Source organism: Taudactylus pleione, unplaced genomic scaffold (assembly GCF_031769625.1).
Source record: "Taudactylus pleione unplaced genomic scaffold, aTauple2 ptg000436l, whole genome shotgun sequence".
NCBI lineage: Eukaryota > Metazoa > Chordata > Amphibia > Anura > Myobatrachidae > Taudactylus > Taudactylus pleione.
Window position 1 is genome coordinate 3,626,367 of NW_028284838.1, and position 23,533 is coordinate 3,649,899.

At 44.9% G+C, this 23,533-nt stretch overlaps 1 protein-coding gene across 3 annotated transcripts in view; it reads right to left on the reverse strand.

Annotated features, from left to right (window-relative positions):
• Positions 1–23,533, reverse strand: part of KCNAB1 (potassium voltage-gated channel subfamily A regulatory beta subunit 1) — a 516,750-nt gene that overhangs the window by 401,872 nt on the left and 91,345 nt on the right. The window contains exon 1 of one of the 3 annotated variants that reach the window (XM_088447679.1): positions 8,472–8,740. The exons of the other annotated variants lie outside the window; for them this stretch is intronic. Within the exon in view, the coding sequence (XP_088303805.1) occupies positions 8,472–8,713 (242 nt within the window). The 5' untranslated portion in view covers positions 8,714–8,740. Of the gene's footprint in view, positions 1–8,471; positions 8,741–23,533 lie in introns of those variants that run through there. 3 annotated transcript variants of the gene reach the window in all.

Below are 23,533 nucleotides of genomic sequence, written 5' to 3' on the forward strand. Positions count from 1 at the left end.
ATAATCTGGGGTGATGTATACATCATCTTTTTCACACAATATTAATTTGTCCCCACTGGAATCCACCATTACAGGTGCCTCTGTAATTTTTGCACATAATTGACGGTAAAGGTCTTTCTCATAGAATTTGTAGTTCATTTTGATGGACATCATCTTTTCCACATTTTGGGGAAGTAGTCTCAGGCCTCACTGATCACTGACAAGGTTCCTGGCTGTGCTGAAAACTCTTTCTGAGTACACACTGGAAGGTGGGCAGCTCAAGTAAAGCAAAGGCAGTTTGTGTAAGGGCCTACAAATTGCCTCTTTTTCCTGCAAGTAGTTCTTTACATCTCTTCAGATCTGTGTCCGTTGGGAAAACGAAACAACGTATTCATCCCTTCTGGGATGAAAATCCACTCCCAGCAGCAGGCATGGTGCTTAAGAATTCTTAAGAAAGACACAACGTAAGACTTAAACCTTAAATTTTGCATTTGCTGCTCTGTTCCGCTTGTCCACATATCTGCTCTGGTTAAGTGGACAGTGGGTATAACGGCAGTTTGAAGGCCACTAACTAACTAACTGGGCAGCACAGACAGTGTAATGGTTAGTATTACTGCCAAACAGTACTGAGGTTGTGGGTTCGATTCCCACTACAGCCCTAACTGTGTGGAGTTTGTATATTCTCTCTGTGCTTGCATGGGTTTCCTCCGGGTGCTCCGGTTTCCTCCCACACTCCAAAAATATGCTGGCAGGTTAATTGGGTCCCAACAAAAATTAATCCTAGTGTGTGTGTCTACGCATGTGGTAGGGAATACTGGGCCTAATTCAGACCCGCTCGGGAACACTGAGTGATGTTAGCCCAGTGCGCATGCGCACGACGGAGGCGGCTCTGTTGTGCGCATGCGCAAGACCCGGATAGCGACTGGCAAGCCGTCGCTATGGGTCTCTGAGTGACAGCACGCCCCCATTGGTGGGCGTGCCAGGGCCGTGGCTGGCCAGACGGAGGCGTTCCCATGGGAATGCCTACCGTCTGGGGTGGCCCCACTGACATCACAAGTGATGTCAGTGGGAGTGCTTTCGGCTCTGATAGAGCCAAGAGCATTCCAGGGCTTGCGGCAACGAGACCCTACCACAAGGGTCTCGTCGCAAGCCCGATGGTCGCGATGGTCTTGGCCATCGCGACCATCTTCCGGGCCGCTCGCTATAGCTGTGGGTGGTCACCCACAGCTATACGAGCAGCCAGACGGCTGCTCTAAAAATTAAGAAGGACGGCCCTGATTCAGAGCGAGCACTCTGTCAAAGCGTCCGGCTCTGAATCAGGGCCATAGATTGTAAACTCCACTGGGGCAGGGACTGATGTGAATGGACAAATATTCTCTGTAAAGCACTACGGAATATGTGTGTGCTATAAATAACTGGTAATAAATAAATAACTTTTTTTTTAATGTCCCTGTACAGGTTGGGAAATGCTTTTCATGTAGAAGCTTTGCAAATGATTATTTAACAGTCAATTGTTTTGGAAAGCGGTAGCACTCTACCTGGTCCCTTTCTGAGATGAAAATACACTCCTAGCATCAGAAGCAGGCACAGTATTCTCAAGAAAGACACTACATAAGACCTTAAATCTTAAATCTTGCACTTGTCCACATATCTGTGCTGGTTAAGTGGCAGTTTGGAGGCCACTAACTAACTATGTTTTTTTTAATGTCCCTGTACAGTTTGGGAAATGCTTTTTCATGTGGAAGCTTTGCAAAGGATTATTTAACAGTCAATTGTTTTGGAAAGCACTACTAGAAGTCTTCAAGGTCTCCTTCTGGGATGAAAAAAAAATCCACTCCCAGCAGCAGGCATGGCACTCAAGGATTCTTCTGGGGCAAGGACTGATGTGAATGTGTCGAATTGTTTTGTAAATACATCCCCTCCTCCCTCATAAATTTACAAAAAATTTAATTAAATTTACTACCAATCAACCCTTCCTGTCCCTGCCTTCAACTGCATACATACTCCAACTCCCTCAGGCCTCTCTTGAATACTAAAAATATTTGTTTCCTGATGTGCCATGTTGAACTGCCATGTGTTTGTGCCGCCCACTGCTGCCGCTTAGCTTAGTCAGCCAGCTAGCTTGGTGCAAATTTTGGGCCTAAACTGGATGAAAACAATATAGTGAGCTGTGAGGTTTTCAAAATTGACTGGAAATGAGTGGAAATAAATGTTATTGAGGTTAATTAGAGATGAACGGTTCAGATTCTGTGGAATCCAAACCGCTCCGAACATGGGGATCTGAGTCCCACCCGAGCCAAGGCTCGAGTGTTCCCGCCGACTTGTATCCCCACTGCAATTTGAACATCAGCGTCCTGACGTCGGATCCTTGCGAGTGTGTCCAGAGTTCGCCTCTACATAAGGCGCCAAGTCGCGGGCATTTCTACTGCATGCTTCAGACTGCGCACTGCTCTGCTGCTGGGCTGAGTGGGACAAGTGGCTGTATGGAGGGCTCCGCTATACTGATTAAATTGTCGAGACTCACAAGTGGCTGTGTGTAAAAAAAAAAAAAAGGATTTTTGGTGCTGTATCCACTGTGTATACAAGCAGTGTGACTCTGTGGCCCTTAGCCCTCTGTGTATACAAGCACCATGACTCTGTGGGCCTTAGCCCTCTGTGCATACAAGCACCGTGACTCCATGGGCGTTAGCCCTCCGTGAATACAAGCACCGTGACTCCGTGGGCCTTAGCCCTCTGTGTATACAAGCACCGTGACTCCATGGGCCTTAACCCACTGAGTATACAAGCACCGTGACTGTGTGGGCCTTAGCCCTCTGTGTATACAAGCACCGTGACTCCGTGGGCCTTAGCCCTCTGTGTATACAAGCACCGTGACTCCGTGGGCCTTAGCCCTCTGTGAATACAAGCACCGTGACTCCATGGGCCTTAGCCCACTGAGTATACAAGCACCGTGACTTTGTGGGCCTTAGCCCACTGAGTATACAAGCACCGTGACTTTGTGGGCCTTAGCCCTCTGTGAATACAAGCACCGTGACTCCGTGGGCCTTAGCCCTCTGTGAATACAAACACTGTGACTCCGTGGGCCTTAGCCCTCTGTGTATACAAGCACTGTGACTCCGTGGGCCTTAACCCACTGAGTATACAAGCACTGTGACTTTGTGGGCCTTAGCCCTCTGTGTATACAAGCACTGTGACTCAGTGGGCCTTAGCCCTCTGTGTATACAAGCACCGTGACTCCGTGGGCCTTAGCCCTCTGTGTATACAAGCACCGTGACTCCGTGGGCCTTAGCCCTCTGTGAATACAAGCACCGTGACTCAGTGGGCCTTAGCCCACTGAGTATACAAGCACCGTGACTTTGTGGGCCTTAGCCCTCTGTGAATACAAGCACCGTGACTCCGTGGGCCTTAGCCCTCTGTGAATACAAACACTGTGACTCCGTGGGCCTTAGCCCTCTGTGTATACAAGCACTGTGACTCCGTGGGCCTTAACCCACTGAGTATACAAGCACCGTGACTCCATGGGCCTTAACCCACTGAGTATACAAGCACCGTGACTGTGTGGGCCTTAGCCCTCTGTGTATACAAGCACCGTGACTCCGTGGGCCTTAGCCCTCTGTGTATACAAGCACTGTGACTCCGTGGGCCTTAGCCCTCTGTGAATACAAGCACCGTGACTCCATGGGCCTTAGCCCACTGAGTATACAAGCACCGTGACTTTGTGGGCCTTAGCCCTCTGTGAATACAAGCACCGTGACTCCGTGGGCCTTAGCCCTCTGTGAATACAAACACTGTGACTCCGTGGGCCTTAGCCCTCTGTGTATACAAGCACTGTGACTCCGTGGGCCTTAACCCATTGAGTATACAAGCACCGTGACTTTGTGGGCCTTAGCCCTCTGTGTATACAAGCACCGTGACTTTGTGGGCCTTAGCCCTCTGTGTATACAAGCACTGTGACTCAGTGGGCCTTAGCCCTCTGTGTATACAAGCACCGTGACTCCGTGGGCCTTAGCCCTCTGTGAATACAAGCACCGTGACTCAGTGGGCCTTAGCCCACTGAGTATACAAGCACCGTGACTTTGTGGGCCTTAGCCCTCTGTGTATACAAGCACTGTGACTCAGTGGGCCTTAGCCCTCTGTGTATACAAGCACCGTGACTCCATGGGTCTTAGCCCTCTGTGAATATAAGCACCGTGACTCCATGGGCCTTAGCCCTCTGTGAATACAAGCACCGTGACTCCGTGGGCCTTAGCCCACTGAGTATACAAGCACCATCACTTTGTGGGCCTTAGCCCTCTGTGTATACAAGCACTGTGACTCAGTGGGCCTTAGCCTACTGAGTATACAAGCAGCGTGACTCTGTGGCCCTTAGCCCTCTGTGTATACAAGCACCGTGACTCCGTGGGCCTTAACCCTCTGAGTATACAAGCACCGTAACTCCATGGGCCTTAGCCCTCTGTGAATACAAGCACCATGACTCCGTGGGCCTTAGCCCTCTGTGAATACAAGCACCGTGACTCCGTGGGCCTTAGCCCTCTGTGTATACAAGCACCGTGACTTTGTGGGTCTTAGCCCTCTGTGTATACAAGCACAGTGACTGTGGTGTCTGCGCCGCTGCTCTGTTGCGTAGTAACCAGTCAGCTCACTGCAACCTTTGGGCAATAATGGTGAAAACAATATTATAAGCTGTGATGTGGTCTAAATTGACTGGAAATTTAAATTATTGAGGTAAATAATACTCTAGGAACAAAAAAAATACAAAATTATGTTATTTTAGCTTTTTTTTGTCAATTTTTGTAAAAAATCCAAATCCAAAGCCAGTCACGGCAGTTTGGCAAATCCAAAACCTGGACGATGAATCAGAGCCAAATCCAATCCAGCAAAAATGGTCCTGCGCTAATCCCTAAGGTTAATAATACTGTAGTAATAAAAACAGGCCAATTTTATGTTATTTTTAACTGTTTTTATGATTTTTTAAAGAAAAAATACAGATCCAAAACCAAAAACAAAACACTGAAAGAAGGTTTAGGCAAAACCAATACAGATCCAAAACCAGGGGAGATACAGATCTAAAACCAAAACCAAAACACGGGGGTCGGAGCACATCTCTAATTATTATCCATTATTTTAAAACCGCTGACATATTGGACAGCACTGTACATTGAGGGTGTATGAAGCAACAATTATGTGCAATGACATTCAACTGATATCGTAATCAATATATAACTGCTCACGCAGTGTTAAGGCCCCCATACATCAGCAATTGATTACAGCAATCGTGCAATTTGCTATCGATTGTGTATAAAAATCTTTCCCTTTTTCAATCGATTGTGGCAATTCTGCAATCAATTGAAAAAGGGAAAGATTTTTATACACAATCGCACGATTGCTATAATCAATTGCTGATGTATGTGGGCCTTTAGACATAAGTGTTTACATACTGCACATGAGCATCAAAAATATACACGTATATGTCCGTATGTAGATTTTCTTGCCTCTCACACTACTTAAACTTTGAGAGGCAGAATAGGAGAAGGGACCAATCTAATTTCATATTGAAGATATTGCTTGAATGAAAAATATTATTTGTTTTTGTTTGCATTAAATAATATACTCCACCAAGTACACTTGCCTGCCCATCCGCTTCTGGCATGTAACAGATCTATATGTAAAAATCTTCTTGTGTAAATAATATTTCTTCACACACTGATCTAGACATTTTAGGCTGATCCCACCTGGCAGAGCCTGTCACCTCCCTCACTGATTAGAACAATAAATATGTAAATTACAGCCTTTTCTCTGTCCTCCACCTGTGTAGGCTCCCTGCCTACCAATGCTGGTATTCTTATTTCACTTTATAATAACATAAGTTAGAAGGAAAAATAGCATTAACATACTAGTGTTTAGGGGTCCTTTCAAAGAAAATTAATCTGCGAATTATACAAAACAATTAATTTAGTTCTTACATTTCCAAGACTTACACAGTGTTTAATTATCCTGGTGATGAAAGGAGAGGTGTTTAATTATTTTGGTGATGAAATTAGTGGTTTGTTTTATCCCTACAATGTGTCTAACAGAAGACCTATTATATATTCAGATTAAAATATCTTTTTTCAAATGACCCATATTCAATTTTTTTACTGATAGTTGAATCATTCTTCTCATTTTGAAACTATAGGCCTCTATACATCAGCAATCGATTGTGGCAATTCTGCAATTTGCAATCGATTGTGTATAAAAATCTGCAATGTATTGGTGCATACACACGGTCAGATTTTGTGTCAGATCTGAACGATAACGATTTAAAAAATTGTTCAATCGTTCATATCTCAAAGAAAATCTGACATGTGAGCCTGCAACGATGAACGATGCGTGTTCCCGCATGTCAGACAACAATATCTGACATCTGATATGTTTGCATTCAGATTTGGATGATTCCATTCCTTTAATACTGTCTGAAATCATTAAATCGTTCAAATCGTTGGTAAAATCGTTCATCTGACAGATCTGACCGTGTTTATGCATCATATGGGCTTCACAGATCGCAGGTTGCAACCAAAAAAGTGATTGGAATTGTTACATCAGATTGTCCAACATGTTGGATGTCACAGATGGATTGGGGCTGTAGATTGCTAGTGTATGGACATGATCAGCAGATTAGCAGACCGTTACTAGTAAAATGATGCGCCTCTCAAGATTGGCAGATCTGTGTTTGCTGAAAATGATCTGCAGATCACTGAAAAAGATATGTAATGTATGAGAGCAGATTGCTATATTGGGAAATCCTAACATCGGGCAATAAATCTTCAAATTGTTCAATTGTGGTTTTCAGATTGCTGATGTATGGGGGCCTTATGCTAAATGTAAGTTATGCATAACCATTATCTGTTTACTTTGACACCCTATCATAAATCAAACTTCCTTCTTTTGAATTATTTCCTTATTTGTCACCCTGCATTTCCATTCAAGTCTCGGAATCAGTCAAAGTGGGTCTATATATGGTGGTAGGTTATAACACCACTTCTTCTACCACTTTAATGGTTAAACTATCAAATTCCATTCACATATGTTTTCCACTTTTGAATTTCCTCTTTGAGCACTGCGTGTTGGTCATCACTGTATATGAGACACCATTTTCCAAATGGCTGGCTGCTAGATAAGTTTTTTTTTTTCTAATACTTAAAAAATAAATATCCTATTTTTCTCATGTTAGTATGTTTATTTTACTTTTTGACCATGTTAATGGTAAGCACAATGAGCTGTGGCTGTGTCTGGAAAGATTGATTAAATGTGTTTTTGTTCCAGTGCCTGTAGTTTGTTAAATTATCTGTTGTTATTTAGTTTGATACATAGTCATTATGTCGATAGTTACAATGGTGACTGTCATAATATCGGCATGGTAAAAATGTTTATACCTAAAATATTGACACCTTCAAAATGTCAACATAGTCAATATATCAACACATGAAATGTCAGCAGTCAAAATATTGACAATAGAAATTTTAGGGTTAAGCTTAAAATTGGGTGTCAAGATATTTGTCTGTCGACATGGTGTGTAGATAATAAATGTCAACATAACATACCAAACTCTTGTTGTTTCTTTGCTTTAATTACATTTGTAATTAGATTTAGATTTCCTGTATATTCATTCTGGATAGTATATTATTTTATGAGTCTGGTATTAAAACTTGATAAAAAAAAATGACAATTTATAACCGTGCAGGGTGCAGCCCCAGGACATGGCTAGAGCCCCAGGACATGGAGAGGGAGCCCAGGACTTGGCTAGAGAGCCCCAGGACTTGGCTAGAGAGCCCCAGGACTTGGCTAGAGAGCCCCAGGACTTGGCTAGAGAGCCCCAGGACATGGCTAGAGAGCCCCAGGACTTGGATAGAGAGCCCCAGGACATGGAGAGGCAGCAGCACACTGACACTTGCATTCCCTCCTCACTCATATCTTTCACCCTTATTCCTCAACACTGCCCTGTGCGCGCTCTCTCTCTCTCTCATTGACCTTTGCACTGGACATCTGAACTGCCGCTTAGATATTTATATTTAAGGGTGAAAACTGAATATCCAGATTTGCCAGAGAAGAGTGAGAGTTTTCCCCAGTGATACAGGATAGCATGAAGAAATAGCAGGACCCAGAATTTATCAGGGACTCCTTAAAACCAACACTGGATGTAAGAACCAACTTTTGTGCCCCATTGTTTAATTTTGAATATTATATGTATTGTTTTTTTCTTTTTGAAAATTTTTTTTTTTTTCTGCATAAGTGGACATTATTTTTAAATTAAAATAGAGATCCAAAAATGCTGTATCTTGAAAACCTAATTACCATATAATAACTCTCATACGTACGCCAATATAAATATGAAGACATAATAATAAAATAGCTAATTAGAGCATGTACATTATATTAGACTTCTACAAGCATTTTCTGTAAAACTTTTTGCCATGCTATAATACTCCTTTAAAGTAAAAAGTGGTTAACGCTACCTGTATCTCATTCCTGTTTCAGCTTTGACTGTTTCCTTCAGGGACAAGCCATGTACATTCACAAACCTCTCTAAGAACTTCTGTTCCATGCTTGCCTTAAGTGTCACTGTCAAGCATTGCGGTGGAAGGCAGGGTTTAGGGGGTGCACTTGTCTTTTTTCCTTTTGCTGCAATTTCAGTAGCTTTCTGACCCCCAATTTTAGGGTTTGGGATGTCAGCATAGCTTGCCTTGTAAAGATGCATGTTTCTTCTGCGTACTCTCTCTGTTTACTATGTACTTTGCGCAGTGCTCTGTGTTATGCTTTCATGGAAGATAAGGGTGTTCTGCTATAATTTCCTACAAGGGACATAAATGTAGGGATTCAAAATGCTTTTAATAAATATCGTGGGATTATACTGCTACCTTTCTTTCCCACTGGAGTTAGTTGTCACTGTTATATTTTTATAGTAGCAATCATGTCATGGACCCCAGCCAGATAGAATTTATTTTCTATGTTCAGATTATCCCTAGTCTGGTTTTGACAATGGGGATAAGGTTGATTCCCACAGGGTATGTTGATTTTCCCACGTCTTTATATTTAGGTAAAGCAAAAACATTTTTGTGGGATACAGTCCAAATACTTGTTCTCAGTGTCTATTTAAGGCACTGACTCAAAGAAGCCATTAAAAGGACAGAGAACTCTTAGAAGGGCAGCCTGCATGTTAGATGGAAAAAACATGCTGTCCTTGGCCGGTGGTATTTCATTTCAGCAATACAACGGTTTGATGGTTATAATTACACTTGTGACTGGCTTTACAAATGGCAGAGGGTCAGTAATAAAATACAAGAGCATATAGAGTGGAGAGAGACATTGTTGCCAAAGAGGATTACTTTCCAAACCAATAGTAAAAAGTCACAAGATATTATTTATTCCTATTGATACATACATATAAATGTCCTGGGCAGTTCTTTTTGCATATATGATTCTATCATTGATTGAGCAGTCAATTAAATTGGAAACGCAAGTGTACCTAGTAGAGTTGCCTAATGGTTCTGTTGGAAGGAATGTGTTCCTGCGCTGCCTCCCTCCAGCATCCTGTAGGTGGAGCTGAGCTGGTAGTCACTGGCGCAGCTCAGTCAGCAGTAGTCCAACCTGACATTCACCGCTGCGTGTGCCCGGAGTCTCCACAAGTCTTTACTGCTCCCCGAGGGCAGCTTACACCACCATCAACCCACACAGGGACTTTGGGACTATCATCCACTGACGCATTTGCCCAGCTCATGACTCACTCACCACAACATCCTGCATTACCTAAGCTCCATGCTGCTATATTTGACACAGATTGCCTACCGCTGTTACACCCATGATATCCCGTTGTCTTATGTTACTTGCTCTTCTGTCAAATTACAATAAATCTAAGAATTGGGTAAACATACCATGTGTGGCCTAATTGCCACGAGCACCAACCACTGCGTTACACAAACTCAGTGGCGTATCTCAGTGGTTATTAATTACAACTCTTGGTGGCTATAAGCTAGCAAACCTGTGTTGTAGAACTAACTCTGTAAAAATGACTCAGGACCTGATTCACTACCGTTCGTAACTGCGATTACGCATGCAATCGGGCGACTGTTTCGTTCTGCACATGCATTGCAGTGTGCGAAATGGCTGCTGCGACCGAGACTGTGATCGCAGTGACTACGCAGACCCATCACAGAGTGATTGACAGGAAGTGCCGTTTGGGGAAGGTGACGGGGGGGTGGTCTGTGAAACGCAGTGCGTTCGAACATCGTTGCAGGGGTGTGCATAAATTAGCCACTGCGATGCCGTGCGCAGTCTGAGGCCTGATGGCGTGCGATTAAGTTAGCAATTCCTAAGTAAGGTCAGAGCTTGTGCCAGTGTGCGTGAGGCCGTGATTGTATTCGATGTTACCGATGGTTTTGCAGTCTTGCTAAACATTACGGATGTGTGCTAAGTAGGCATCCTTGTGTAGTGCCTCGACGGCATAGCGATCACAATTAATTTGCATACTATCGCAGTTGAACTGCGTGCGTAATCGCAGTTGCGATCTGTAGTGAATCAGGCCCTCAGTTGGGAATGCAAGACATGGCTGCTTCAGAAACAGAATTACACAACACATCTATTCATTTCTGAGTGTACAATGCTGAAGGGTTCCTTTTACCTGTCTGACATTAGCCACAAAGGCCAGTTCTTAAAGGCTATATACTCAATAAAGGTGTTATGTCTTCATAATGAGGGAGATTGTTGAGTACCATAAGCAAGCCACATTTGTCAATCCTACCATTACCACTAACACATTATAAATGCTGATGTGCACTGAACTTATCAATAGCCTGACAGATATTATACCATTACATAACACCACCTCATGCAATTTACCACTCCAGTAACATAGAGCAGATTCCATTCTTGTGATCAGTTGATGATGCAATGCCAATATCTTGGTGGCCATTATACAATAGACTATTGCCGAGTTGTCAGAGAACAGTTCAGAGCCCAAGGTTTGGTGGCTAGTATAAAATACAGAACCCACTGCCTGGTGGCCAATGAACAATACAAGACAATTATTTGGTGGTTACTGTACAACACAGAGCACAGTTCTGGAAGTTGCATATATTGTACAATATAAATGGCACAGTCATTGGTGTCTAGTGTTATATAAAAAGATCAGTCCCTGGTTGCCAGTGAAGAGCCCAATATCTTGTGGTGAAGTATGCAAACCCATACAGGGGATGTGGTTTCAATCCCAGCTGTCAGATGCTCCAACCCGCGATACAGAACCAAGTCCAAATATAACATGAACTTTAGCAATACAGAATTAATTTTCTATGACTTGTCTATATTATTTATGACTACTTCATTGATTTTGTGTTACTATCCTCTATACAGTATATAGACATTGAAAGTCATGTCAGTAAATACTTACATACGCTGACTCGTGCATTAGATGTTACAGTACTTTGGAAATCGATCTAACTATTAATGAACCAGCTTAAACATCAATATATGTATTTGTCAGCAGATAGCATAAGAGCAGTTTGGTATAATGTGGCTGTGTATTTAACTTGCTAATTCAGCTGTCATTTTAATATTTTTTCCCATTTAAACACACTTATCAGCATGATACATTAACAGACGCTTATTGGGGAGGGTTTCTGGAAACAGGCTTAAAATCCAGTGGCATAAAGCCTGTTTAAAGCCAAGCTCTGTACTGAGAAGCTCATCACTGGCATTTGTTGATAGATGTCATTGATCCAGACTGCATGTGAGCATTTTAATTATTTGAACTTTTGTGACAGCCATGTATCATTTTTCTCATTTTTAAACTGTAATATATGGGGTAAAAAATTAAAAAAACAAATAGCCTCAGGCGCTATAGAAGGAATAAAACAATTTTACAAAAAGTACTGAAATTACAATCATATTAGATAAATGCCCCAAGCAGCTGTAATAAATGGTTGTTAACCAAAAAGAATCGAGTAAATAAAGTAAGAAATACAGTGCTATTGGAGCATAAAAACGTCTCAAATGAATATAAATATAATAAATAATATAAAAAATGTGTATAATATGCAAATGTGCCAATATAAAAAAAAGAATTGACTAAACATCCAATGCAACAGTATTTAATAATCAATATAACATTTATATTGAACAAATAGACTAAGGCCCTCATTCAGAGCCGCTCGTTAACAGCAGTACGCTTGTTGCGTTCCGATGTTGAGAAACCGCGCATGCGTTGGTGTAACACTGCGCATGTGCGTACGTCAGATTGCGAGCTTTTTGTCACTCGTTCGGCAAATTGCGAACAGGAAGTGACATGTCAAATGTGATTGACAGAACAGGCCATTTTTACGGGCGTTGACGGGGGTGGAGATGGAAAAACGCAGCCATGTCGAGGCGTTTTTGGGGCGTACATAAATTAGCTCATACGAACGTCCAATGTGTTCGTACCAAGACATACGTCACTGGCTGATCCTCTTTCCGTTCAAACTGCTCGCACAGCTTGGGGTCTGGATTACTCGACCACAATGGCGATGGCCTTGTCCTTTGGCCCGGGCCTCCTCGATGTTTCATCGATTTATCACGGCTTGTCAGATAAACAATCAACTTTGTATTGAAAACCAGCTTGTAATGTGTTTTTTTTTTTTTTTTTCTTTGGAATAGCACAAAACCGCACGCAGCTGAAAATCTCGGCTGCTAATTTCAGGATTACACAATCAATTTGCGTTTTTTTGTAGGAATGTATTTTACAATTTTGTTAGTGTTTTTGGATATTGTAACAATATTGTCATCATGTTTGTGTGCATTGTAACCTTTTGCATTGGGCTGGAGTTTTTTTTTTTTTTACCAAAGTGTTCCTTAAAGTAACATTTTGTTTTAAACCTTGATTTTTTGGAACTCCAAAGCTAAGATTTCGTTTTTTCCTTGTGGGACAGGATTAACTAGAAACCTATTTGAAATTAATGTCACAATACAGTTGAGAACCATTTGTAGGTTTTATTTTCAAAACACATTTTAAAACAAATCATGTGCATTTTCACGTACAATTTTGGGGTCATTGTTAGTTACCCACTAATCTTTGGTACATTTGTTTTTTTAAAATGATATTTTTGGTACAAAAAATAAAAAAATAAAAAAAACAATTCACAAGAAAGGAGAGGGAAGTTTTGGCCAGAAAGGAATATGGGGCAAGCACAGGAGGAGTGTGGGCAACGTAGCCAGTGCTGTCATCGTTTCTTTCCCCGTTTGGCTGGGGTAGGGTGGGCGCCAGACCGGCTCCGGGATGTCCTCTGGCTGGCCTGTCCAGAGGCAGATGTTGTGGCCTCTGGACTAGGCACAGGGCTAGGCACATTTGGAGGAATGGCTGTTGTTGTGCCAGAGGTGGAGGATCCTAATGTTCCGGCAGGAAGGGAGGTCGGCTCCACCATGTGCTGGCGAATGAGCTGCTCCAGGGCATTGGCGATTTGGATGTTGGCCCTTGTATTTTCAGCCAGGGCCTGACCAATGGTCACGCTGGCCGCAGCATTTTGCTCCAGGGCCTCAGCCACCCGTAGCAGACTGGCGTCCATCCTCTGCAGAATCTCCGTACGGGAATCCGATTTAAAATTGAGTTCTGTGAGTAGTGCCACTGCCTGCGAGGGGGATTGCCCAGGACTGGCTTCTGCAGGGTCCTCAGCCGGATGTACTGGTTCCTCCCCTGCAGAGCCAGCAGAAATTCTGCGGCCAAGGCTCCCCTCTGGAGCAGACTCATCCGCCTGTGTCTCTGTGAGAAAAAAGAGAAAAGAGGAACATTACAATCTACATATTGTCACATTAACATTTCAGAGTTGGTTACATCACAACATTTACCTGGGACAACATGAGGAGCCGCAAAGTCTGGCATGTCTGTATCCATGTTGGACATGCCAAACACCTCCACATCCTGCACACATCCCTGTGCCAGCTCTTCCAAATCATTAAACTCCAATGACACAGGGGTGGGACCCCCACCTGTCCCCCTTGCATGCCTAGCCCTGTCAGCCATTTTTTGCTTTAGGCGATATTTGAAGTCTTGCCATCTGTGGGTGAAAAAGTAGGCATTATTCCTGCATTATTTGACCCTGTTTTTTTTTTGGGTGGTCAAGTTTTTACTTACCGCCGTTTGACATCCCGGGCTAGACGGACATAATCACCCACCCTATTGACAGCACTGGCTATCTCCTCCCACATTCTCCACTTCTTGCTTGCACCCATATTCCTGTCTGCCTGTGGCAGGATGTCCACACACTTCTGAACAAAAACCTCTATCTCCTTTCTTGTGAATTGTGGCTGCCTTTTCTTTTTCCCAGCTTTGTCCGGAATACTGGGCCCAGCAGCCTCTTCCATGTCATCCTCAACACCTATTTTCAATAAAATTGTTAAATTTTAGCTGCCCAACTTTCACTATATTCTGGCTCAAAATAATCCTTGATTAGAAATGCCAGAAATACTTACCGGCCGCCTCTTGGCCATTGTTTGGCTGGTCTGTAGCCATTTTTCATTACAAAACAAGAAATACACCAGACCGTTTTTTTTTGGTCGTGACGTATTTATACATGCGTCCTTATTATTCGTCCGCATCATTGATTGTGCGTTCCTATGATCCGTCCTTAATTTGAGCGGGAAAAGAAACACTATTTATGGCTTTGGCCGACTCGAGTGTAGGTGGCGGGTGTTGTTTGTTGGAGGTTACGTTGGTCGGAGTGGATTGTTGGCGGGAGTTGTATTTGGCGGTGTTTGGTGTTTTTTTCTGTGCATTTTTTTTTGTGTTTAACTTTCCGTTCGCTTTTTTTGGTGTGGTTCTTTTAGTTATGGTGTATTTTTTTGGTAAGTTTTTTTACCGTCTTCCTTTTGTTAAATTTGGCTATCCTTTTTTGTTTTTTGGGTCCCAAAAATTTTTTTTATTTCTCCTTTTGTAGGTTTCTTTTGGCTCTGCCCCAACAACCTTTTTGTTCTGTGACTTCTATATCCTGTATTGGTAAGTTTGGATTTTCATTTGTTTGTTAAATGTTCCTGTCTTTTTTTACGCATCTTTTGTGGACATTACTGTTTTTTTCTGTGTTTTTGTGGATCATAAATGTGAGAACTAATTAGCGCATTTTTGTCAGCTTATTTTCTCTAGTTAAATTGCGAACTAATTAGCGCATTTTTGTTGGCTTATTTTCTCTAGTTAAATTGCGAACTAATTAGCGCATTTTTGTCAGCTTATTTTTTCTAGTTAAATTGCGAACTAATTAGCGCATTTTTTTCGGCTTATTTTCTCTAGCTAAATTGGGAGATATTTACCGTTCACAATCTTGGTTGTTGTTTGGGGCCCAAATTGTGGAAGTCGGCGCAATGTCGGTTTGATCTTTGGAGAAATGTGTGTTTATCCCCTTTTATGTTTTGCCTTTTACAAAATTAAGAATCCTAAATGGACAACACAAATTTTGTCCTTGTTCTGGTCTTTTGATTTTTAGGTTTGGGAAATCATGACAATTCCCCGGCATGTAAGCATCTTTGGATTGTATCGTAAAGATAAGTATTTTTCGATCTTTTTTGGGGGAAACAAACCTTAACTTAATTTCTTGCCATTTCAGGTTGATCTTGGTCGGATTGTTGTGGCCATGCTCCCGGAAGCCAACCAACCTCAATCTCGTCCCAGGCGTAGGCATCGTAGGCGTGCAAGGCCCCAGATATATAGAACACGTGTCACCCTTTTTGGAATGCCCGATGATGAGGTGTTAAGGCGCTACCGTCTTCCGCCCCAAATCATCATATACACTCTCTCATTAATAGAGAGTGATCTTGAGTGGCAAATTGACAGTCCTACAGCAATACCACTACTTACGCAATTTATGGCGGTGTTACATTTCTGTGCCTCAGGATCCTTTCAAACCACGGTGGGAATAGTTGCGGGAATATCCCAATCCTCCTTTTCAAGGATCCTGAGGGCAGTGATGGAGGCCCTTTTCAAGCACCTCCATCATTTTATTAAAATGCCTTTGGATATGGGTTCCCTTAGTGTGGCCAAGGCCAATTTTTACCAAATAGCTGGCTTCCCACACATCATAGGGGTTGTGGATGGTACTCACATACCACTTCAGCCTCCAGCACGGCTGGAGGCCATTTTTAGGAACCGAAAACACTATCACTCACTGAATGTAATGGTGGTATGTGATGCCTCCCTCCAGATCCTGTCCCTGAATGCAAAATTACCCGGGAGTGCACATGACTCATTCGTCATCCGGCAATCAGGGATATGGCAAAAATTAGACAACCTACAAGCTGGTGATGCGTGGCTTCTGGGTAAGTGGAGACCTTTAGTACATACCAATGCAAAGCTTGATACACAGTGTTCCTGATGTTGTCACTTTTTTTTCACAGGAGACAGTGGCTACCCTTGCACGCCCTGGCTGCTCACTCCTTATTTGGCTCCCACACCAGGCCCACAAAGTAATTTTAATTCCGCACTTACAGCCACCAGGCAAGTGGTGGAGCGCTGTATCGGCCTTTTAAAAGGCCGATTCAGATGCCTCCACCGCTCTGGTGGCGAACTCATGTATTTTCCGGATATGGTTTCGAAAATTGTGGTCCTGTGTGGGATATTTCACAACATCGCCATAAGGAATGGTGTCCCAATGCAGCCAGAGGATGCCTTGCCTGAGGATGGCCCCCCCGAGGTTGGTCAGAGGTCAGTATGTGGGGGGGCCATACGCGATGATGTGGTGGCCAGATTCTTTAGGTAATTATTGGCACAAAATAAGTTATTTGACACAATGTCGAAAGGATTTTTTTTTACCATCAAATTAATCGTTTTTTTATTTCCCATCTTGTGTTTTATTTCATAATCTTTTGGAATGAAACGATGACTGCTTCCTGCTCCCAAAAAATTACTTCATGGGGCCACATTGGATATATATTCTGGACCCAATTTGGAAACGCAACATTTGTGGAATCATGTTGGCATGCTCATTCGTCAACCAGTTCTTGATTTTTAGTTTATTTTTTATTATGGTGTTTGCTGGTTTTTACATTTTGTTATCACTGTGTGTATTATTTGTGAACCAACACTTTGTGTTTTTATTTTGTGGTGAATAAATTTTTGTTTTTTTGAATCCAAACAATTTTTTTCAACATTACAAGCAAGTGTAAGCAGGTTCACCCAAGGAAAATTTGCTTAATGGCTAATCCTGTAATGTGTCAATTTGCTCATTATTTAACTATGCTTTGTGGGTAAAAACCAACACCAAAAGGTATTATGTAGAATCAGTATGCTTTGGAATCTCGGCCTAAGCAGGTTTACCTCAAAATTTTTACATGTAAATTTAAAAAAAACAACAAAAAAACATCTGGTAACTCTCAAAACCTATTGTTAGTGTTAGCTGTTTCACGTGTCTGCTTTAAAAAAACATCATAACACAATCTTAGTGACAGTACTTTCAAATACTTGCTGCAAGAGTCTACTTATGTAAGTTTAAACAATCTAAGATTTTGAGACAAGGAATGAGACTGTATTCAAAATTTAACTTTTTATTGCAGAAAAATAATTTGGTGGAAAAACAAAAAAATTAGGGCCACAGGATCCCCGCCATCCTATCCAGGACCACCAGCAGGCCGATCACGTGCCCCCGCATCAGTTGGACGCACCCGACTAGGTCCGCCAAACGCCTCTGGTCCTCTGTGGGTTAGAAAATTGTGGTGCTTACTAAAATGAATCCATAATTTATGAATCTAAAAAAATACTCAAGCAAAATAGACTTAGCAAAAAGTGACAATAGTGTTGCAAAAACCACATTAAAAAAAAAACCTTGAACAATAAAAAAATGAAAAAACAAAAAACCATAAAAAAATAGCAACCGTAAACCAGAGATACAAGTTTGACTGTTTTGACATGTGGGATATGTGTATGGGGAAATCAGCTGTGAAATGTAAATACAAACAGATATATAACCAAACTTTATAAATTAAAAAAAAAGGAAAAGGCACAGACAAAGGATTACATCAACACATTTTCCTTACCAAAAAAGGATAAAAGGGAAACATACCGTTGTGAATGACGGCTGGCCCCAAATCCACTCCATCGTCCTCCTCGGAGGTGGTCACATTTCCCAAGGAGGTGGGAGGGGTTATAACAGATTCGGGAGAAGGGGTGGTCAAGAGATGGGTGGGTTGAGGGGAGGGGGAATTGGGATGGAGGGGAAATTGCCAAGAGGGATGGGCGACAGGGTCTGGGCAGGCTGGGGTGGAGGGGGAATTTTGGGGAGAGGAGGTTTGGCTGGGGGTTGGGGAGAGGGGACGAGAGCACCGTCTTGGCCGGCGATGACGCCATAGTCTTCGCTCGGCCCCTAAATGATGGGAAACAAATTGAGGTTAGTTTAGAACATCACCTTGCTAAATGCTAATTGTTTAACCCAAAAAAAGGAAAACATGCACACGCAGATATGGGTGCAAATAATAAACAGGCCAAACAAGAAAACATGCACACGCAGATATGAGTGCAAATAATAAACAGGCCAAACAAGAAAACATGCACACGCAGATATGAGTGCAAATAATAAACAGGCCAAACAAGAAAACATGCACACGCAGATAGGGCCACAAAGATAAACAGGAAAACAAAAAAAAACATCTTACTTTCCGCTATACGCATGCGAAAGCATGCCAGCAAGCGGGGCGTCCGCCGTTGAAGGTCGGACCACCTGCGCTCCAGCTGGCCGATCTGTCGGCGTGAGCCGAAGGAACGCAGGTGGCCGCGAACCTCCGCATAGGCGGCACGCTTCTCCCGATTGCTGATGGGGGGAGGCTGGCTGGTGATACGCCTGTCCATCACCTCTGTAAGAACCAGAAGCTCTCGCTTGGTGAATGCAGAGGCTCTCATGATGACAATGGTGTATTTTTAATAAAACAGTTTTAATAAAGACCAGAAAATAATTTTGATTGGCTAATGTAGTTGGGAAATTAACAGGAACCATTCTATTGGTTAGTGTACGAGTCATGTGTTCGACAGGCCCAAAAATCTATTATAGGCTTGATGCAGTGACATGCGTAAGCTAATTTAAATAAAGAAATGAACCCAGTAAAATATGCGTGGGTAAAAACACGGAAAACGAATGGATTATTGGCTCAAACATGTATTTTGGCAAAAGAAAAAATATGAGATATGGTAAGAACTTACCCTTGTTATCTCTATTTCTACGAAGTCCATAGGGTTCCACAGGATACCTTGGGGTATAGGTGTGACGTCAGTCGCAGGGCACCAAAGAGTTAAGCTTTCAGCCTCCCAGGATGCACTAGGTCCCCCTCCTATACCCCGCCCCCGAGCCAAGGCACCTCAGTTAGTTACCAAGCCATAGGCCGGAGGAGGAGAAGGAAGAGAGAGAACAAAGATCTGGACACATACAAGAATCACATTCTCACCAGAGGGAGACGGAAAACCGGTGACCAGAGCAAAGCCCATCTGCAGCACAGGTGCGACAGGGCGGGAGTCCTGTGGAACCCTATGGACTTCGTAGAAATAGAGATAACAAGGGTAAGTTCTTACCATATCTCATATTTTCTACTTCAGGGTCCATAGGGTATCCACAGGATACCTTGGGGATGTCCCAAAGCAGTATCCTTTAAGGGTGGGGACGCTCCTGTGCAGAAAGGAGAATCCGCCGCCCGAAGGAAGCATCCTGAGAGGCGAAGGTGTCAAACCTGTAATACCTCACGAAGGTATGGACAGAAGACCACGTAGCAGCCTTGCAGATCTGAACTGCCGAGGCACCACGTCGAGCTGCCCACGAAGGACCCACAGACCTAGTGGAATGAGCCTTCAGAGAAGGAGGGACCGGTAGGCCTTCATGAAGATAAGCTTCAGAAATAGCCATACGGATCCAGGCTGCCAAAGTTTGCTTTGAAGCAGGCCAACCCTTTTTACGGAAGCCAAAGAGGACAAACAAAGCGTCCGACTTCCTAAACGAAGAAGTGCGGTCAACATAAGTCCTTAAGGCCCGCACAACATCCAAAGAGGCCTCACCCACGGAAAGACCCGGTGAGTTAAAGGCCGGAACAACTATTTCCTCGTTAATATGAAACTGGGAAACAACTTTGGGAAGAAACTCGGGCCGAGTGCGGAGCACTGCCCTGTTCCCATAAAAAACCAAGAAAGGGGGTCTACAAGAAAGAGCCCCTAACTCAGAAACACGTCTGGCCGAAGCAATGGCCAGAAGGAAAACAGTCTTAGCTGTTAGCCATTTAAGATCCACTGAGCCCAGTGGTTCAAACGGCGGTCCTTGGAGAGCCCTCAGGACCACAGCCAAATCCCAAGGCGCCACAGGTGGAACAAAGGGCGGCTGAATGCGGAGAACACCCTGCATAAAGGTGCGCACATCCGGGATTGTAGCAATCCTACGGTGAAACCAGACAGATAGGGCCGAAACCTGTACCTTCAAAGAAGCAAGGCGAAGCCCATGATCTAGTCCCGCTTGCAGGAAGGCGAGAATCCGAGACAGACGAAACTCCCGCGGTGCATAACCTCTCGGTCGACACCACTGGAAGAACGTATGCCACACGCGATGGTATATCCTCGCGGAAGACGGTTTCCGAGCTCGTAACATGGTACGCACCACAGAGCTGGAAAACCCCCGGGACCTCAGCATGGCCGTCTCAACAGCCACGCCGTCAAAGACAGCCGAGTTAGGTCCGGGTGAAGGCAAGGACCCTGAGACAGAAGGTCCGGTCGTAGCGGCAACCGCAGAGGAATGTCCACGGACAGACCCTGAAGGTCTGAGAACCAGTGCCGTCTGGGCCACGCGGGAGCTATCAACAGGAGCGTCCCTCCTTCCTGTTTGAATTTCCGGATTACCCGTGGAAGAAGGGAGACCGGAGGGAACAGGTATGCGAACCGGAACGTCCACCGGACGGACAGAGCATCCACCAGAGACGCCCCTTCGTCTCTTGTGCGAGACCCGTACACCGGCAACTTGTTGTTGTGCCGGGACGCCATGAGGTCGATTTCTGGAAGACCCCACCTGTCCACCAGTAGTTGAAAAACGTCCGGGTGCAGGGACCATTCCCCCGGATGAACGTCCTGGCGACTTAGAAAGTCCGCCTCCCAATTGAGCACTCCCGGGATGAAAACCGCTGATATGGCCGGAAGATTGCGCTCCGCCCAAACCAGGATCCGAGAGACCTCTACGAGAGCCGCCCGACTGCGAGTTCCTCCTTGCCTGTTTATGTAGGCCACGGTGGTAGCGTTGTCCGACTGGACCTGCACCGGGCGACCCTGGAGAAACCGCTGTGCCTGCTGGAGAGCATTGAAGACCGCACGGAGTTCCAAGATATTTATTGGAAGCTCCGCTTCTGTCGGCGTCCACCTGCCCTGGAACAAGTGTGGACCCGAAACTGCTCCCCAGCCCCGAAGACTGGCGTCCGTTGTCAACAGGACCCAATTTGGAACCCAGAACGGACGTCCCTTGTTGAGGTGGGTCGTCTGTAACCACCACGTAAGGGACAGGCGAACCTCCTGGGTGAGCACAATCGTCTGGGACTTCAGAGACTGAGTCAGCCCGTTCCACTTGGACAGGATCAGGTGCTGCAGAGGTCTGGAGTGAAACTGGGCGTATTCCACCATGTCGAACACCGACACCATGGAGCCCAGTAACCTCATCGCCGAGTGTAAGGACACCCGGCGGCTGTGCAGACAACTGCGCACCCTTGACTGTAAAGCAGAGATCTTGTCCTCCGTCACGAAGATCCTTTGCTGTCCCGAGTCCAATAAGGCTCCAAGATGCAGAATCCTCCGAGACGGGATTAGAGTGGACTTCTGCCAGTTGATTAGCCAGCCGTGCCGTTGCAGCAGTGCAATGGTCAGGTCCAAGTGGCGTAACAGGAGCTCTGGAGATCCTGCCACCAATAACAGGTCGTCCAAATACGGCAACATGCGGACTCCCTGCAGCCGCAGAGAAGCCGCCATGACCGCCATCACCTTGGTGAAAACACGTGGTGCTGTTGCCAGGCCAAAAGGTAACGCCCGAAACTGGAAGTGGTCGCTGCTGATTGCAAACCTGAGGAACTGTTGATGGCGCCAAAGAATAGGGACATGCAGGTAAGCGTCCTGTATGTCCAATGACACCAAGTAGTCCCCAGGTTCCAGCGCCAGAATGATGGACCGTAGGGTCTCCATCCGAAACTTCGGGACCCGCAAAGACTTGTTGAGTGCTTTGAGGTTGAGAATCGGACGATATGACCCATTGGGTTTCTGTACCAAAAATAGATTTGAATAGAAACCCTGGCCCCTCTGGGAGAATGGAACCGCCACTATAACTCCAGCCTGGAGCATAGTGTGCAATACCTTCCGCAGCTCCGTAGCCTTGTTCCGGTCTGATGGGAGACCCGTGGTGAAGAAGCGAGCCGGGGGTCTGTGCCGGAAGGAGAGGGCGTATCCGTGGGAAACCACCTCCAGAACCCAAGTGTCTGTCGTAGTAGTCGACCAACACTGGGCGAACTGTAGCAGGCGGCCTCCCACCCTGGGATCCCCCAAAGGGAGGCCCGGACCGTCAGGCCGCAGGCTTGCCATCTGGCTTGGGGGCCGGACGTCTGGTACTCCATGCCTGCTTCCGGGGCTTGACCGATTTCTTAGGGCCAGCCTGTCGAGGAAACGACTGTGGTTTGGGCCTGCCCTGGGCTCTAGATGACCGAAAGGACGATGGTCCCGAACCAGAAGGAGCAGCGGCCGACGGGAGACAGGCAGATTTGGCTGCCGCCAGCGTGGCCACAATCTTATCCAGATCCGGACCGAAGAGAACTTCTCCGGTAAACGGCAACGCTTCCAGACCTTTCTTGGAATCTGCGTCCGCCTTCCAGGATCGCAGCCACAAGGTGCGACGAGCAGCTACCGCTGCTGAAGAAATTCTAGACACCAGAGTACTAATGTCTAGAGCCGCCTCGTTGATGTAGGTGGCCGAATCACGGAGATTGCCAATCAACTCCGCCTGATCGGCCGGACAGTCGGATTCAAAAGAAGCCTCTAATGAATCCGCCCAGCGCTCCATCGCTCTGGCAACCCAGCAAATGGCCATAGCCGGCCGTGCTGCCCCCCCTGCAAGGGAATAAGCGGACTTCAGGCAGATTTCTACCTTGCGGTCCGTAGCATCCTTAAGGGAGGACATGGATGGCATCGGCAATGTGGCACTACGGACAAGACGGGTCACGTGAGAATCCACCTGTGGAGGGGATTCCCACTTCGCAAAATAATTATCCGCGAACGGATAAGCCACCGCCAGGCATCTCTGCGGCTGGTATCTTTTGCCAGGTTGTTTCCACGCCTCCTCTAAATGGTCCACCAACTGACCCGAAAGAGGAAAGACTGTGGCATCGCCCTTCACATCTTTGAAAAAGGCATACTTAGATTTAGCCGCTGGGGGAACTTCGTCCTCAATCACCAAGGCTGTGCGGACCGCCCGAATAAGTCCAGGAATATATACTTTGGACTTAGCATCAGCGTCCTTAGTATGGAGAGGTTCCTGATCGTAAGGATCTAGAATCTCCCCATCATCAGACGTCCCTTCGTCATCCT